This window comes from Amphiprion ocellaris, chromosome 12, assembly GCF_022539595.1.
Source record: "Amphiprion ocellaris isolate individual 3 ecotype Okinawa chromosome 12, ASM2253959v1, whole genome shotgun sequence".
Taxonomy (NCBI): domain Eukaryota; kingdom Metazoa; phylum Chordata; class Actinopteri; family Pomacentridae; genus Amphiprion; species Amphiprion ocellaris.
Genome location: NC_072777.1, coordinates 18,430,795 through 18,448,817, shown reverse-complemented (window position 1 = coordinate 18,448,817; position 18,023 = coordinate 18,430,795). Strand labels below are relative to the sequence as shown.

The 18,023-nt window shown below is 38.0% G+C and overlaps 1 protein-coding gene across 7 annotated transcripts in view; it reads right to left on the bottom strand.

The window, feature by feature from the left end:
- lama2 (laminin, alpha 2) overlaps positions 1-18,023 on the bottom strand; it is a 308,893-nt gene that overhangs the window by 198,623 nt on the left and 92,247 nt on the right. For all 7 annotated transcript variants that reach the window (XM_055016148.1, XM_055016150.1, XM_055016149.1 and 4 more), the window contains exons 8-14: positions 14,083-14,200; positions 10,636-10,814; positions 10,456-10,555; positions 9,964-10,021; positions 8,968-9,070; positions 8,588-8,728; positions 3,022-3,186 (exon numbers count right to left, since the gene is read on the bottom strand). In XM_055016148.1, the coding sequence (XP_054872123.1) occupies positions 3,022-3,186; positions 8,588-8,728; positions 8,968-9,070; positions 9,964-10,021; positions 10,456-10,555; positions 10,636-10,814; positions 14,083-14,200 (864 nt within the window). The remainder of the gene's footprint in view (positions 1-3,021; positions 3,187-8,587; positions 8,729-8,967; positions 9,071-9,963; positions 10,022-10,455; positions 10,556-10,635; positions 10,815-14,082; positions 14,201-18,023) is intronic.

Sequence of the window (18,023 nt, the reverse complement as noted above, 5' to 3'; positions counted from 1 at the left end):
CAATTTTCCACTGTTGCAACTCAAGTTGTATGACATTTTCCTATTGAAGGATTATTATTTTGTACTTTGTCTCTTTTAAAGGACTATACACACAATAAAGACAAAAAAAGATAAGTGGTTGCTGAAAGTTGTGGAAGACAGAAGCAAAGTTAGAGAAGGAGTTATAACAGATAACATGTAAAGCAAGCTGTGTTGTGTTTGTACATGCATTTCAGCACATTTTGAGCTTCCTTTCATCAGCTGTCAGCAAAGGATGCTGCTCCTCTCTCCATGTTCATCCATCATCCCTTTATCTCCCTACTTCAATCTCCCAGTACTCTTTCCTTCTCTGTTTCTGCCCATCTTTGTTGCTGTTTTTCAGCAAATGATGAGAATTTCTTGTTTCTGAAGCTTTCATCTGTCTTGACTGTGAATTTGTTAGTAAATCAGGGTAAGAGATGGATACATGGAGGTTACAATTTGACAGCTTTTGATGGCTAAAATGATGCTGCTGAAAATTCTGTATTGCTATTATATTTGGTTTCTATTGAAAAATTTCCCAAATTCTCTGTGTTTTTCATTGACCTACACTACCGTTCAAAAGTTTGGGGTCACTTAGAAATATCCTTATTTTTGAAAGAAAAGCAGTTTTGAATCAGAAATACAGTCTAGATATTGTTAATGTGGTAAATGACTATTGTAGCTGGAAATAGCTGATTTTTAGTGGAATATCTCCATAGGGGTACAGAGGAACATTTCCAGCAACCATCACTCCTGTGTTCTAATGCTACATTGTGTTAGCTAATGGTGTAGAAAGGCTCATTGATGATTAGAAAACCCTTGTGCAATTATGTTAGTACATGAATAAAAGTGTGAGTTTTTATGGAAAACATGGCATTGTCTGAGTGACCCCAAACTTTTCAACAGTAGTGTATCCTCGTGTCACAGAGGAAAAGTTCTGAAAAAACAATTGCACCTTAAGATAAGAAGTGCTTTAAGTGCTCAGGAAAAATTTTTTTTTTTTTTCATTTCCATGACATCAAGCAAAGTCCATGTGCTCCAGAAGAGCCACTAAATGGACCTTGGGGTGAGGAAGTGCTGAGGAAACCCAAAACCATTTCTCACAAGTCTTAAACATGCAAAACATTTCATTAAAAATAATTCTAAGCTCTTACATTTGCAACATCTTGAAGTTAAATGTGGTTCTTCACACCAAACTCCATTTATTTGATCTCTACTGCCAAATAAACCAGAAACATTGGATGAAAATTCTATTAGTGGAGCACACTTTAATGTTAGTAATGTCTATCCTTGTGAATGAGCAGTCCCTGGAGCTACACAAACAATAAATACCCAATGAGCATTGGTTGAACACACTTCTGGACCAATGAGCATCAACACAGCAGGCGACTGGGCCAATGAGCACCCATAGCATTAATGACACAGGAGGTCATGCAAGAGATGAAGAACATCGTCACACACACATTTACACTCTTACAAATCCACTGCTCGCTTGTTATTACACACACAGCCTGTCACTTCCAATGATACAGACTAACATGACAGACCACAGTGTGTGTGTGTGTGTGTGTGTGTGTGTGTGTGTGTGTGTGTAAACAAGTCATATCGTCAAGTTATATTGCATCTATCTCTGTAACACGATCATAGATTGAAGCAAAGAATTGCTTTTTCATACAGTACTGGCATACTGCTTCTAGCAATCACACACGTGTACGCGTACACACAAACACAGTGGTAATTTGTTTGTTTCCCATGTTTGGAGGCATGCGGTTCTGCTCCGCTGTCCCTAATGCCTCCAAAACACATCATTATCTGACTTATATAGACCTGGGAGTCTGTGTGAGTGCTACTGTGCGCGAGTATGTGTGCATGTGCACTAAGAGAAAAACAGTTGATTATCGAGTTCAACAGGCGAAACACTGTTTACCCCGAGAGACACAAAGCAAGCGAAGAGATAGAGAGAGAGAGAGGAGAGAGAGGAGAGAGCTTGGGGGAAGCAGAGGATGATGATTTAGGAACAGGGAGGTAAAAAATGGGAGACCTGGAGAGATGGAGTGAGAGTCAGAGGAGCAGACCAATGAAAAGAAGCAGAGATGGAGGGATGGTTGGAGGGAGGGAGGGAGGGAGGGATAGAGGCTCAGACAAAGAAGCGAGATGACAAGCCAGGACTGCAGGGTGCAAAGTAATGAAATTCAGTGGTATATTCCTCTAAGGCATGACACACAGACAAACATCACAGTCAGTCTGTTGTTGTAGTGGAGCAACAACTCGACTTCAGAAACATGGTCTGCAGCTATTTACCAGCTGGAGTGATAAAGTCTAATCGTGGCCACAGAAAACGACAGCAAAAATTCAAACGGTCGACATTAGCAGAAGCTGATCCAAAGAAGCAGGGCTAGGAGGTGGTGAACATCCCAGCAGGATGCAATCCCACCAGATTCCATCCAGCGATGTATTTTTAGGTCATAAACTAGATCTGTCTATATGCTCAGGCCTGTCCTGCTGATGAGGCATCACATCAGTGCTAACATGTCTGCATGTCGCTGCTATCACTACACTGTAAAACGCTAAGAAAAACTAATGGTGTGAAGCAGCCAGTTAGCAGTAGCCCGAAACATTAGACTACAGCTCCCCTCCTGATATTTAAGTGTAATCAGATTAAGGCAACACAGAACAAAATTGTACAACTGATCTGCAATTGTGATAATGACTGGTCTGACTCCTGATGAAACACTTTTGTAGTGATTAAAAAAGCTCCTTGAAGTGTCCATTTGGATATATGGAAAGTAAATGGTACAAAATAATACAATAAAATAGTAGAGTAGTAGTAGAAGAAGTTGAGTTTAAGAAAAAATCAAGTCATGAAATAATTACAGGCATAATCTATACATACTTCAACATCTCAAGACAAATAAGGCAAGTCAAACTATATGCTTGATTACTGTGTCTCAAATAAAAACTATATTTTGATGTGACTGTGAAGTACAGACTGATGTATTTAAGTGTGTGCTTGTAACCAACCTTATTTCCCAGGTACTGTCCAGGTGCGTTCCAGTAGTAGGCGGAGCCAAGATCGTTCACAACGTCTAAATGTCGGACGCTCAGGTATGGAGGCGTCTGTCTGTGAACAGACCACACCCTCCCTCCTGTGTCTCCAACCAGGTGCCAGCCTGTCAGGGTGCTCTCCTAAAAGCAGCATCCAGAGAGAAAACAAAAGGTCAAAAATTTAATTTCCATTGTCCTGGTTAACGCTGTTGAAAATGAAAAATTCTTAACCACTGAGTTCATTCCACAGTCTCGTCAGGCAGCACTTTAAAGGTCAATGATCAGAGATAGTGATCAGTACACAGACACTGTTTTGACCAGTGATTATAAAAACGCAACTTTATTCAAATTACACAAAGTCACAAATTACAGGAAAAAGGGCTGTTCGTAGCTGTATAATGATATGTCAGCTGGACCATAGCCAGGTACTTCAGTGTCTACAATTCTGCCTTTTGTCATTTAAGAAATGGTTTTAGATAGCTCTGGATCAACATGTCCAACAACATGATCTGTCCTCCAAAATGTTTGCCAACTTCTCTGAGTCCTTCAGGAAGAGTAGGGCAACATTGTACAAGCAGCGTCAAGAGCCTTGTCAAGTCTCTGCTACTCAGATGTGTGACTCATTACTGACAGATAATTTCTGGTCTATGACTCCACTTTCCATCTGCCCATTATCATTTCCAACATAGTCGCACTTGTTTGTTTCATGACATCTTTTCTGTTGTAGAGATGCCGTATGCTTGAAAAAGAAATACTTATTCCCCTATGTTAAACAGAATGAATAGAATTTAATCGCATATCCTGCATTAAGATTTTTGTTCAATATACACTGCCGTTTGAAGTTTGGGGTCACTTCAGGCTGCCTTTGTGCTGAGCATGCATCTGAACAAATGTTCTGTTGACGATCATAAACAAACCTTCTCACAGTTCTCCACCTTTTCTGCTTTCTGAAAGTCTGCCCAGGACTTACTACATGAATTGTTTGTCCTTGTATCAAAGTAAAGGAACTAAATGACAAATTCTACAAAGTCACAGGTAACTAAAATAGAACGCCACATATTAATGAGCCACATTTAAACTTGACAGACAATGCAATTAACTAAATACTTACTAATCCAGTAGAAATGTATTTAAAACACAAGATATACACTACCGTTCAAAAGTTTGTTGTCACTTAGAAATGTCCTTATTTTTGAAAGGAAAGCAGTTTTTTAATGAAGATAACATTAAATGAATCAGAAATACAGTCTAGACATTGTTAATGTGGTAAATGACTATTTTAGCTGGAAACGGTTGATTTTTAATGGAATATCTACATAGGGGTACAGAGGAACATTACCAGCAACCATCACTCCTGTGTTCTAATGGTACATTGTGTTAGCTAATGGTGTTGAAAGGCTAATTGATGATTAGAAAATCCTTGTGCAATTATGTTAGCACATGAATACAAGTGTGAGTTTTCATGGAAAACATGAAATTACCTGGGTGACCCCAAACTTTTGAATGATAATGTATTTGTATGAAGGATTTCAATATGAGGAGTATTCTCAGAAAGTTTCAAACAGAATTGCCCACCATGCTTAAAAAAAAAAAAAAAATTCTGACTATTTGTGTCCATGCATTGAAGTTGCTCACTGTCTGCAGGTCATTAGCATCTGACAGCAAACACATTAAAGCAAGTCACCAGTCATGTTCATGCAGATTTCTCCATCCGCCACCTCAGTTTGCCTATTTGATAACAAAACGTGCCATCATTTTCTTTGTGCACTTTGCAAGTCATGTAGCTCAATAATCACTTGAAGGGTGAGTATTTTTTGAGCCAAGTTCATTTTATTGACTTCAGATGCATTTTCTGTTTAACAAAAATGACAACCCAAAACTCTTTAATAAGCTTTAATATCTGACTTCTACAAAAACTTACATTCAAAAACGTAAGTTCAAAAGTTTGGGGTCACAGACAATTTCATGTTTTCCATGAAAACTCACACTTTTATTCATGTGCTAACATAACTGCACAAGGGTTTTCTAATCATCAATTAGCCTTTCAACACCATTAGCTAACACAATGTAGCATTAGAACACAGGAGTGATGGTTGCTGGAAATGTTCCTCTGTACCCCTATGTAGATATTCTATTAAAAATCAGCCATTTCCAGCTAGAATAGTCATTTACCACATTAACAATGTCTACACTGTATTTCTGATACATTTAATGTGATCTTCACTGAAAAAAATGCCTTTCCTTCAAAAAATAAGGCCATTTCTAAGTGACCGTTTTGAACGATAGCATATAAGTACGTAATCATAAACTGAACAGCAGACAAACCTTTATTTCTATTGATTTTGATTGGATTGTTTAATTCCAAAGTAAAAGCACAGAGTTAATTGAAGATTTTATAATCTATTACTTTTTTCTTTTTCTTTTTTTGATAGGCCTAAGCTTTAACTCGCCCTATCACTCAACAACCACAGTCGTCAAATAAAACAGAGCTGTTATGAAAATGTCAGTACTGTGAAAGGTTTATATCCATATTTGTTCTGGTTGTGTCAGTATAAAATGTGCACTTTCAAAATTCTACATATTGGGATATTTTAGGGTCTCACCCAAAATGAGAGGTCGTTTCAACAAAAACATATAAGTCAACAAATCTAACAGTTTTGTACATCTGTCACATGTCAGCCTGGAAGTCTGCAACTGACACCTTGAGAGAGTTTTTTTTCTTAACTCCTGGAGTGTGTGTGTGTGTGCGTGCATGCGTGTGTGCGTGCGTGCGTGTGTGTGTGTGATACAGAGACAGCCAGACACACATCTGTCGTTGCAATTAACCTAACCTTGGCTTCCCCTTTTGAACACACACACACACACACACACACACACACACACACACACACACACACACACACACACACACACACACACACACACACTATCGGTGTCTAAATCAGAGCTGTCATCCTGTCAGCGTCTCTTCTCCCCTCCTCTCCCACACCGCCTGTCAGTCAAAAACTGTTTTCCTCTTGCTTCACCTCTCTCCTCCCTCTTGCTTCTTGTCTTGTCTCTCCTTCTCCCTTCTAGTCTTGTCCTCTCTTCTCTTTTCTCCTCCACATTTTTACCCTTCTCCTTGTCTTTTACCTCCACTGTACTCCGTCCACCTCCTAATAGTGTATTTGGTAGAGATTTAGTTTTACTGATTTGTGTCCAGATGCCCTTAATGCTCGCTACTCCAAAAACTCTTGATTTACATTATTTTGCACCTGTGCCTGAAAGATATTTATTTAACTGGTGCACCAGTGTGGAAGAGCAGTTTTCCTGTCATCTAAGAAACATCTTTTGGGCAATCAGCGAATAATTCATTTTCATTGTATGCTTATGTATTCGGGGAATCATGTTTTGAGAGAGTTTAACTCACTTCTGTTGCACTGAATCTCACAGACAACAAACTGAAGACCTTGTCATACCAGAAAGAGGTAAAGTACAGGTCATACAAGCTTGATGACATAGTTACTACTCATAGGGCTAGTGGGCAGACTGTAGTTAGCAAACTAACTGCTAACAGACTAACCAGGCTGCCACAAAAACTAGATTAGCAAGACAAATATCATGGAAGCTAACTGAACAATAAGTTTAGTGTATATTATTGTTATTATTGTTGTTATTATTGTTCATCATTCATCTGTCTCATGTCTACAAAAATGTCTTATGGCACAGCAGCTTATTATCCAACTGAACAGAGTTGCATTAAAAAAGGATAGTACAGCACAACTTTAATAAACGACAAAGATAGATTCTTCTGTTTTGGGCATTCCATTTCCTCAAATGTCAAAACTGCCAAGACTGTTTAATTGCAAAGGTACAATTCTGCATGTCAGAGTTCACTAAAGTTGGAGTAGACACAAAAGATTTGAACAAACTTACTACACCCCTGCAAGTAGATCTGTTCATTGCAGTGCTTCTGCTGAATTTATTTTTTTTCTGCTTTGAAATGTCTCTGTTTTAAATATTGGCATGACAGAGCCAGAAGGGCAAGCACACAACAAAATTGTGCAGAGCAATTAGTGTCACATAATTGATCTTCAATTCTAGTAATTCTTCTGTGGTGCACAGAAATGGATGCAATTCAGATTTATAGCAGTAAATGGGAATGAAGTGAAACAGAGGGAAGGCTAGGCTGTTAACTAGAAGCTACTACCCATGCAAAAAAGATCAGTGGGTCTAAGCATGCTGTCTTTCAAAAATTGCCAGAAGCACACCAATTTGTGATTGCCACAAACTGTAAAACAGAAAAAAAAACATTAAATATCCACCTTATGATGTACCTTAAGCTACTTGTGTGTGACATATCATTCTGCCAGAAAACTTGACCAAAAGTTTTAAATCACTCTATTTTATCAAATCACTCTATTCTATATCCATCCATCCATTATCTATATACCGCTTAATCCTCATTAGGGTCGCAGGGGGCTGCAGTCTATCCCAGCAGACTTAGGGTGAAGGCAGGGGACACCCTGGACAGGTGACCAGTCTATCACAAGGCTATATATACAGACAAACAATCACACTCACATTCACACCTACAGACAATTTAGAATCACCAATTAACCTCAGCATGTTTTTGGACTGTGGGAGGAAGCCAGAGAATCCAGAGAAAACTCACACATGCACAGGGAGAACATGCAAACTCCATGCAGAAAGATCCCGGGAAGACGTTGTATTCAGTATGTCTCATTTAAAACTTTCCTTTTTAAAAAAAATTTTGCTCTAGCTAGACTCTATTAAAAACTAAACATTTTACACACTGAAATTCTGATGTTAACTAGCAGTTATGCAACAAAAAAAAACGTACTGTTTTCAGCTGAACTAGGCTGAAAAACAGGCAGCACATAGAACAGGTTGGAAACAAGAATAGAAACAAATAAAAAATGTAAGTGGTAAAATATCAACGGTATATGCAGTCCATGTTTTTCCTGTTTAACACCTGTGTTCATTTGAAAAAAATGTTCAACTTTCTTTCTTTATTCATTATTTTTATTTACAGCATTCTAACTAGTACACTGCACAGAAGACACTTCTTTCTTTTTTGTTTTAAAATTATTTTTTGGCCTTTTAGGCTTTATTATATAGGACAGTGGAGAGAAAGAGAGAGACAGGTATTGTGGGGAGAAGAATGGAGGACGGACCTGCAACAAAGGGTCATGAGCTGGATTCAAACCCATGTCATCATCAGAGATTGTAGCCCCTGTTCATGGGTCGCCTGCTAAACCAGTTAAACTACTGGGGTGCCACAGAAGACATTTCTAAGTCCTTTTAACTTCCAGCCAAGTTTGTGCTGTTTTTATAGAGGGGCCCTTATATTGCACTGAAAATGAAGCATACAGGGAGGAAAATTGATTGGAGCAAAAGTGACTCAGAGACTCAGACACTGCTTGAAGTTCAGAGTATTACATTAGAGTAATGCTAACATTTTCCTCTTAGAAATACAAAGAGAGATGTTAATTGATTTAAATGCATCATCAGCGAAGAATATGTGTGTAACGTTGCTTACATTCTGATAGGTCCATGTGGAGGCAGAGCACTGACTAGCAAGGCCCATACAGGAGCACTTCTCACAGCCACGTAGGTTGTCAGCTTGTAGATTGTAGAATCCAAGTTTACAATGGTCACAATTCTCTCCCTCAGTATTTTCCTGCATGTGAGAAAGATGAGAGAGAGAGAGAGAGAGAGAGAGAGAGAGAGAGAGAGAGAGAGAGACAACAAGAAGAGGAAAGATGAAGAAAGTTTATGGGCTGCCCTCAAACTGACGTTATGAGCACAAGGCATGTTATTGCAGTGTTAATGTGGTGAAAATAATGATGACAGGGCTAGAAAGGTTATCACAGAGTGCTTTCATAATTTGTGTCTGTACAAGTGTGCGTGTGTGTGTACCTTGCACATGCAGGGTGTTATACATGGGTCAGCATTGGTGCTTCCTTCCAGGCTGCAGTTACAGCGTTGACAGGATGGATAGCCCATATAACCGACAGCACACCTGAAGACAAATGAGTTTAATAACAATAATAAAGATAAAGGTGATGATGATTAAAAAGGCCAGCCCATAACCACAATTTCATCAGGTCAATTCTCTTAACAACCATTGCGTTTATCCTCGTCAACCTGTTTCTGAGTCAGACACTGACCCTCTACTTTGCTGCAAAAAGCTGACCTCAGTGATGTGCATACATGCACTAGCTCAGGCACAAATACACAAAGAAACCACTTCCTAATTAACAGAGGGAGTGAGCTAAAGCAAGTCTATTAAACAGCATTTAAGATGTGATGTTAAAGACAGTGCTTATGCTGCTGGCCTGTTCGTAGGTCATTAAAAAGTTTAGAGGAAAAGTTGAGTCGTTTAGATGTGGCTGTTCGTTTAGATTAGATTGGATTTGGATGATATCCACGGGGATGTTGAGTTTATAGGCAAAGAAGATGATCCAACCAGAAATCACAGCAACAAAGCGTAATGAAAACACAACAACTGATCCACAAGTTAACAATGAAGCATCTTGTTCAGAGATTTACAGGTCAGATTAAAAGTGCTTCTGTTGTTTGTAGTTTGATTCACAGGTTGTGATTTTAACAGGAAATGTAGTATCACAAGGCCTTTTTTGATCTCAGACAGGGTCCATTACAGATTAAAGAATGTTGTAGTCAAAGAAAAACAGAACTGAAATTACCAAATGAAACAGTTGGTCCCAAATGCATACTGTCTACTCAATGACATAGAGCCATAATAAAGGTCATCAAAGATCTTAATGCAAACTTTCTGGTAATTTCCAAACACTAATTGGAGCAGACAGCAGCTGAAAGGTTCTGCTCACCTGTCACTATGTGTCTTATCTCCCTCTGTATGGGTATATGTGTGTGCTTATGTGTGTCTCTCACCTGTCACATCGCAGACCCCCAAAACCCTCCTTACACCAGCATGACCCTGCTGGCTGGCCTGTCAATCAAACACACATACACAGACACACTCATTTTAAAAACAGTGTGAGTGAGACAGCATGTGTATCTCTTTGAAGAGGCAGCACCAAAAATAGCTCCAATTTCTTGACATAAAAACAGCAAAAATACACAGAGGAGTAAAATTATCTCCAATATAAATAGTTCTGTTCTGTTGTAGACGTTTTTGAGTAACAGAAGCTTCTGTGCGTGCTGCTGAACCTGACTAACCTCAGTCCCATAGGAAATCAAGCTGGGATGAATCGATGAAATGTTGGAATTACTGAAGGACCACTTTAAAATGAATTAAATGTGAATTGTGTGCATGCTCTAAATGTCTGCATGCGTGTCTACTGAGCGGCTGAAGTGATCTATATTCCAAGACAAATGATATGCAGACATACAGAGAAACAGAATGAAAAGATTTGTGCATACTGGTCGTAGCTTGGCTGGAATCTGTGACACATGTTTGGCTGACAGAACCATGTGGGTCACATGAGCAGGGGGTACAGGGGTCCTGCTCCTCAGCACTCACCTGGACAGGTGAAGAAGGTAGACATTTTGAAACAGTAAAATCTCAAGTACACTAAGGAGATGCATTCATATGAGACATACCTCAGTGGATCTATAGTATCCAGAAACACAGCTCTGACAGTTGATGCCAGCTGTGTTGTCACGGCAGCCTATACAAACGCCCCCACCTCTGTATTGACCGTGGATGTCCAGGCTGAGTGAAAGATCTGCCACAGTCTGATTAAAGTAGCATTCCTCTGCCTTACCATGGCAGTTACACTCTGAAAACACACACACAAAAACTTGGTGAGCTGCAGAGCTGTATTTGATAGGATTTGTTGAGTCCTGCCTCCTCCATCAAAATATCATATGCAGCCAGAGGGGGCACTTCTCTAATCCCTTTACTTCTTCTGCTCAGAAGTTGAGAAAAACATCCTATCCTGCTTTTCAGATAGTGCCGTAAGGTTTACAGTCTGACTATGAGTCATCTACAGGGTTCCAGAAGAAAAAAATGCTCTTTCTATTCACTCGTCCTTCCCTGACCATTTCTGTGTAGTGTGATACATTTAGTCTAAAATTCAGTGTTGAGTTTGATAAAACTACTGGCTCTGTGTGACATGACTGTGGATATCATTAAAAAAAAGGTTCTAAATAACAAGGATTACACAAGTCAGCTGTGCAAGTTGCGATGTGTTCAGAAAACTGCATTGAAGCTTTGATTGGGAATGTTGCTTCGGGTACTTAGGACACAATAAATTCAGTCCAGAATGGTTGGTTTGAATGGCAGATACTTTGAGTAGCAGGCACATCCTGACACAATGCACACTGTTTTATAAGGTCTATGTTATAATAAAAGATTTGTGTTTCACTGAAAGATATGATGTCAACACTCCTGAGTTGGCATGGATACCCTCCAACCACTGCTAATCCACACAGACAGTGTTCACAGCTCTGTTGGAATAGGAGTAGTGGAAATCTTGTCTTTTAATCTGGCTCATTTCAAAGCGATCACAGAGCTGGCAAAGCTGACCTGTGTAACATGCCACTGTTGAGCTTCCCCCTAGGGCTGCATGATATATAGTTTCAGTATCGACACTGAGATGTGCGCATGCACAGCCACGCCACATACGATGTAGAGGCAAATGACTCAAAAACATCATGCTACAACTTTTTTGCTGCTTGAGGAAAAAAGAAAACAACAGTCTTCATTTTTCATGACTAATCTACAAGAGAAGGATGTCTGAGAGAAAATTTACTTTTAGTCCAGGTTAGGAGGTCTTGGATGTGCAGCTTTAGTATTTTCCTTTTTGACTTTGTTATTTAGAAGATACAGAGTTTGCTGATATGCAGACTTCACATGTGCACAGCAAAATAAGCAAGGAACAGGAGAGAAACACTGAAAAGAAAGATTTAGCTGAACATAGAAGTGTCAGTTGTAGAGCTGCACAATGAATATAATGTTAATTACAATCACAATTTTGGCTTCCAACAATGAAATAAGCATGGTCGATTGGAAGACAGCCTGTTATGATATAATCACTCAGTATCAACTTGGGTAAATGTGACATTAAAATGCCTTATTTCATTCTTTTCCAAGTAATTTTTGGTCGCACACCTGTCTAAGATGCTGCACTGGAGTAACTGCGTGAAGACTAGAAGAGTCATTGTGTACAGACACCAAACTACTGTCTATCATATCCTGCATGTGAATATTAGTAAATGGGAGTGTTTCAATAAGCAGATGGTTTGCAAACATATCCTTTTGGGTGCAATGACATGTTTTGTTTCTAGGAGATGCTCTGAATTAAGGTGAGTAAGGAACAATATATCTTCTTTTGATGATGATTTGTTAATTTGCAGGAGTGTAGCACAACATGGGAGTGAAGCACAGCTCAGTCTATTTAAATGTGATATATATGTGTGATGATCTAAATAAAGATCAACATAACTGTGATGTGCACGGAAACAATAGCATTAATTAAAAAAAAAAAAACAGGTACTTGTTTCTGGTTGCTGTAGTGTCTTGCAGTTGTCTTCCAATACACTGAACAACACAACTGATTTGTTCAATTCAGCATCAGAAAGCTCTGTATGACGAGTGAAAAGCCAGACCTGAATTCCATCCACAACAAAAAACTATTTCAGATTCGTTTGCCAGTGCTACACCATATGAGGATGTTTCCAAAACAGTTCACACTCAAAAAAAGTCAATATTCTACATCAAAAGGCATCTAGAATGATTCATTATTACTCTGCCAAGGAACATGGCGGACTTATGTGATGATCGGTGTTGATTTGTCTATTTGTCTGTCTGTTAGTAACATTACTCAAAAACAGATTAACAGATTTACATGGAATTTTCAGGGAAGATCAGAAATGACACTAGGACCAAGTGACTAGATTTTGCCAGCGATGCAGCTTATACCCTGAGAGCGAGATAGCAGCAAGTCGTCACTGTAACGATGACTACAAGTAAACACTACGTCAGCTGCCTGCTGACAATTACATGATTGCGATCCTACAACAAATCCACCGCTGTGAACCACGAATTGTTGAAAGATTTCACAAATTGGAAATCATGCAACGTCTGAGCAGCCTTGGCGGAGCACTGCGCTTTCTGAGTGCTTTTCTTGTTTTCAAATGCAGCTATTTAAGTAGTCTGGTGAAAATCCTTGTATTTTTTGTATTGCAATATTTATAGCGGGAAAATAAAATACAATAATGTCAGTTTTCCCCACTGTCATGGAGCCCTACTGCCCCCTATGTTGTACTAAGATGCCCTCTGGGCAATAAAGTCCTCCACAGATGCCACATTTCAGGTAAAAAGTTCTCCATCCCTTCCTTTATATCACTTTTAACAACAATTGTGAACCAAGGTGATTAAACCTGCTGTCATCACATCCATTCATGCTGTGCAAACATTAAATTGTTCAGACACTGGGGTCCTTCCCTGAATGGACTGAGTGTGTCATAGTTGGTTCTTTAAGTATTGTGCCAGTCAGAATCCTTTGTCCCTTAGGTCATGTTGTGTCAGTATCAAGGCAGCAGAAGCAGTTGTCAGGCCACTAAGATGACAGAGCCTTTCAGAAGGTGTAGTCTGTGTGAACTAAAATGAAGATTACACGTTGTAACCTTAGTTTTATGATGACAGGTGGAAGCCTCTAACCTCATCCCTCTACTGCTACATCATTGATGAAGGTTAATGGATGCAAAGGTGATGTTTGATGGCTTTATACGGTCTTACATCAAAGAGTGATTCTGACTATCTGGCAAGAATGTAAATTTCAGTTCACTGCTTCACGGTACAAGTTTGTAGATGGCATTTACCTAAGTTGTAGTTTTGCTGTATTAATATTGCACAAAGTTTTACAAAGAGAAAATGGTGGGAACTCATAGTATGCTACATTACAATAAACAGGTATTTCCAAGTTAAGGTAATATGATGAATCACATGTTTCTGTTTAAGAGGAAATGTGTTGTGGATGAATTTATGTAAGGTAGTGGGGTGATGTGAAGAATTTAGGTAGGTAATTTATTTATGTTTCTTACTCTCGCAGACATGTCGAGTGAGGAAGGTTCCTGCCATCCAGGGCTGCTGGTGGTAACCTGGGCAACAACGATCACAGCTCTCCCCACATGTGTTGTGTTCACATTCACAGCTGAACTTCTATATGCACACAGACACAGATTCACACACAAATACATGATATATATGCATCAACAGTACTGCTGTAAGTGTCACACATTTGTCAGCCATGAGTTGCGTTAAATTAAATGGATCTTGTGTTTTCTGAAAGATGATCTTTACGAAAATGTTAAATATTGTAACAATCTGAGTCATGGTAAATATAATTTTCACTGAAGCCACCTCTTCTCTAAATCTGTTGAATTCCTAGCAAAAGGAGCTTGTACTGCATGCTTAACCACATGCTACTTTCCTGGATTACAGAAATGCTGAAGGTTGTCAACCATCTCTCTTTAACTTTGCAAAGATTATTGTGACATAATTAAAGAACTACAGCCCTCCATTTCAAGAGATTAAGTTATCTCAGAGTTGAAATCTATTGTTTACCTTTTTTGATTCATCAATTTTGGCCCTATGCATGTGAAACCCACATGCATGCAAACTCCACACAAAGAATCCCCCGATTTTATTTCAATTCAATTCAATTTAACTTGATTCAGTTTTATTTATACTGTTCAAAAGTTTGTTGTCATTTGGAAATGTTCTTTGTTTTGAATGAAAAGCAGCTTTTTCAATGAAGATAACATTAAATTAATCAAAAATGCAGTCTAGACATTGTTAATGTGGTAAATAGCTATTCCAGCTGGAAACGGCTGATTTTTAATGGAATATCTCCATAGGGGTACAGAGGAACATTTCCAGCAACCATCACTCCTGTGTTCTAATGCTATATTGTGTTAGTTAATGGTGTTGAAAGGCTAATTGATGATTAGAAAACCCTTGTGCAATTATGTTAGCACATGAATAAAAGTGTGAGTTTTAATGGAAAACATGAAATTGTCTGGGTGACCCCAAACTTTTGAATAGTGGTGTATATTGTGCCAGTTCAAACCATATTTCATCTTGAGGCATTTCACATTGTAACGTGAAAACCATATAACATTGTACAACAAACCTAACAAACTCAAGGTGCCTTTTAGATTCTCTTTCAGCTCGCTACTCTTTAAATTTTCAAAATATAAAGCAAAAGTTTATGCTGTTTGGCTGACCTCTTTTAAAGTGCAGGTTATTCACTAAATTTGCGTATTTTCATTCATTTGCATTTTTGATATGTTTTGGTGGGTAAAATAAGGCATATTTTAGAAGTAAAGCTGTACCTGTTTGTCTTTTGACTGCTTGATCCCTAATAGTTAGGTTTGTTTTCATAACTGCTGCAATGTGAAATTCTACACCAATAAGTGCACTAATAAAATCTTTTATTTAATATATTTTCATTCAGTATTATACACTACAAAAATGTTGTTAAATTTGTGAGTGGGTAAGGAAATTATCTTCTTTGCTTACCATCATATGACACTGAAACATTCAAATAAATGTAAAAAATAGAGGGCTGCAAATAGGTAATTACTGACATGCATGACCTATTGAAAGGCTATCAAATACCAATGTATTCACAGGAGAGCCAACTGCAATGAAAGAACTTGGTTCCCTTTCAAGATTTTTCTGTTAGTAGCAAATGGGTTCACTATTCTCCCAGGAGAGAAATAAATTCTAAACTAAACACAGTCAAAGCAGAGTGTAGCAGGATATTTGCCAACTTTGAGGTTCAGTAATTCAATTTAGGACTTTCTGTAAATTGGTTGATGTGGTGAGGGTGCCAGATTTAACTGAGAGGAGAGTAGTACAATAGCCCAGCCAGAGCCAAGTCTGGATTTGTTGGCACGAGTAAATTTGCCCCTTTTATCTGAGACTCAACGCTACAGCTCTAGCTTCAGGCTGCCTTTGTGCTGAGCATGCATTTGAACAAATGTTCTGTTGACGATCATCAACAAATCATCTCACAGGTCTCCACCTTTTCTGCTTTCTGAAAGTCTGCCCAGGACTTACTGCACGGATTGTTTGAACTTATATTAAAGTAGAGGAGCTAAATGGTTTGTGGGAACACAGGGTGAAGGACAATTTCTACCAAGTCACATGAAAGTAAAATAGAATGACACATATTAATGTGCCAAATTTAGACAAATAATGTAAATAATTAAATATTTACTAATCCAGTAAAAATGTAGTTAAAACACAAGATATTGTATATATAAACTACTGGTCAAAAGCTTTAGAACACCCCAATTTTTCCAGGTTTTTATTGGAAATTATGCATGTTAATGTTTCATTGTACTCTGAAATGAAAGCATAGGACAAAAAAAATTAATTTAGAAACCAAAATGTGTTCTAAACTTTTGACTCATCAAAGTAGCACCCTTTGGTAGATATAACATCTGAACACACTCATGGCATTCTTTCCACTATATATATATATATATATATATATATATATATATATATATATATATATATATATATATATATATATATATACGTGGGTGTGTGTGTGTGTGTGTGTGTGTGTGTATATACACACGTGGACAAAATTGTTGGTACCCCTAGAAAAGATTGAAAATAATGTGACCATAGGGACATGTTCAATCAAGGTGTGTCCTCTAATTAGCATCACAGGTGTCTACAAACTTGTAATCAGTCAGTCGGCCTATTTATAGGGTTACAGTAGTCACTGTGCTGTTTGGTGACATGGTGTGTACCACACTAAACATGGACCAGAGGAAGTGAAGGAGAGAGTTGTCTCAGGAGATTAGAAGGAAAATTATAGACAAGCATGTTAAAGGTAAAGGCTATAAGACCATCTCCAAGCAGCTTGATGTTCCTGTGACTACAGTTACACATATTATTCAGTAATTTTCTCAGTCGCAGGTCATGGGTCTTGTAATAGGATAATGACCCAAAACACACAGCTAAAAGCAGCCAAGAATGGCTAAGAGGAAAACATTGGACTATTGTGAAGTGGCCTTCTATGAGCCCTGATCTAAATCCTATTGAACATCTGTGGAAGGAGCTGAAACATGGCGTCTGGAGAAAGAACCCTTCAAACCTGAGACAACTGGAGCAGTCTGTTCATGAGGAGTGGACCAGAATACCTGCTGAGAGGTGCAGAAGTCTCATTGACAGTTACAGAAATGGTTTGATTGCAGTGATTGCCTCAAAAGCTTGTGCAACAAGATATTAAGTTACAGGTACCATCATTTTTGTCCAGGCCTGTTTCATAATTACAGACAATTAATTGGATTTTTGTCAAAAATCATTATTTGACACAATAAATAAAGTTTTTCAATTCAAATAAATTTCGGTTGACAGTTGAATCAATGAATAGACATATACATGTCTAGAATTTAAAATTTATAAAAGCAATACAATTTTCAAATGGAACATATAGAAAAAAGTGATTCTGATTATTAAAAGCCTAGATTTACTTAAGTTTTTCCATTGTATGGCAAATAGCATAAACATAAGTAGTTCAACGACGTTCAAAAAGTTGAAAGTCAATAAATTCCATTTGTTTTCATAGTTTCTGGGTCTGATAAATGTCATTTTGATGGTTCTTTTTTTAGGAACATAATGTTTTATTTATAAACAAAAATATTTTTCATGAACTAAAAGTTTATAATTAGGTTATTTATTTTTAACGCGTTATTTTGCTCTAATTAATTATTCAAAATTAACGCATTAAAGTTCCAGCCCTATATGTATGTATATATATATATATATATATATATATATATATATATATATTTGTGTGTGTGTGTGTGTGTGTGTGTATATGTGTGTGTGTGTGTGTGTGTGTGTGTGTGTGTGTAGCTGCACAGCATCTGACATCTTATATTTAAAAGTGATTATATCTTCTAAACTTTCAAAATGTACATGTGAAGCCATTAAAACAAGAAGCAAATGTTTTCCA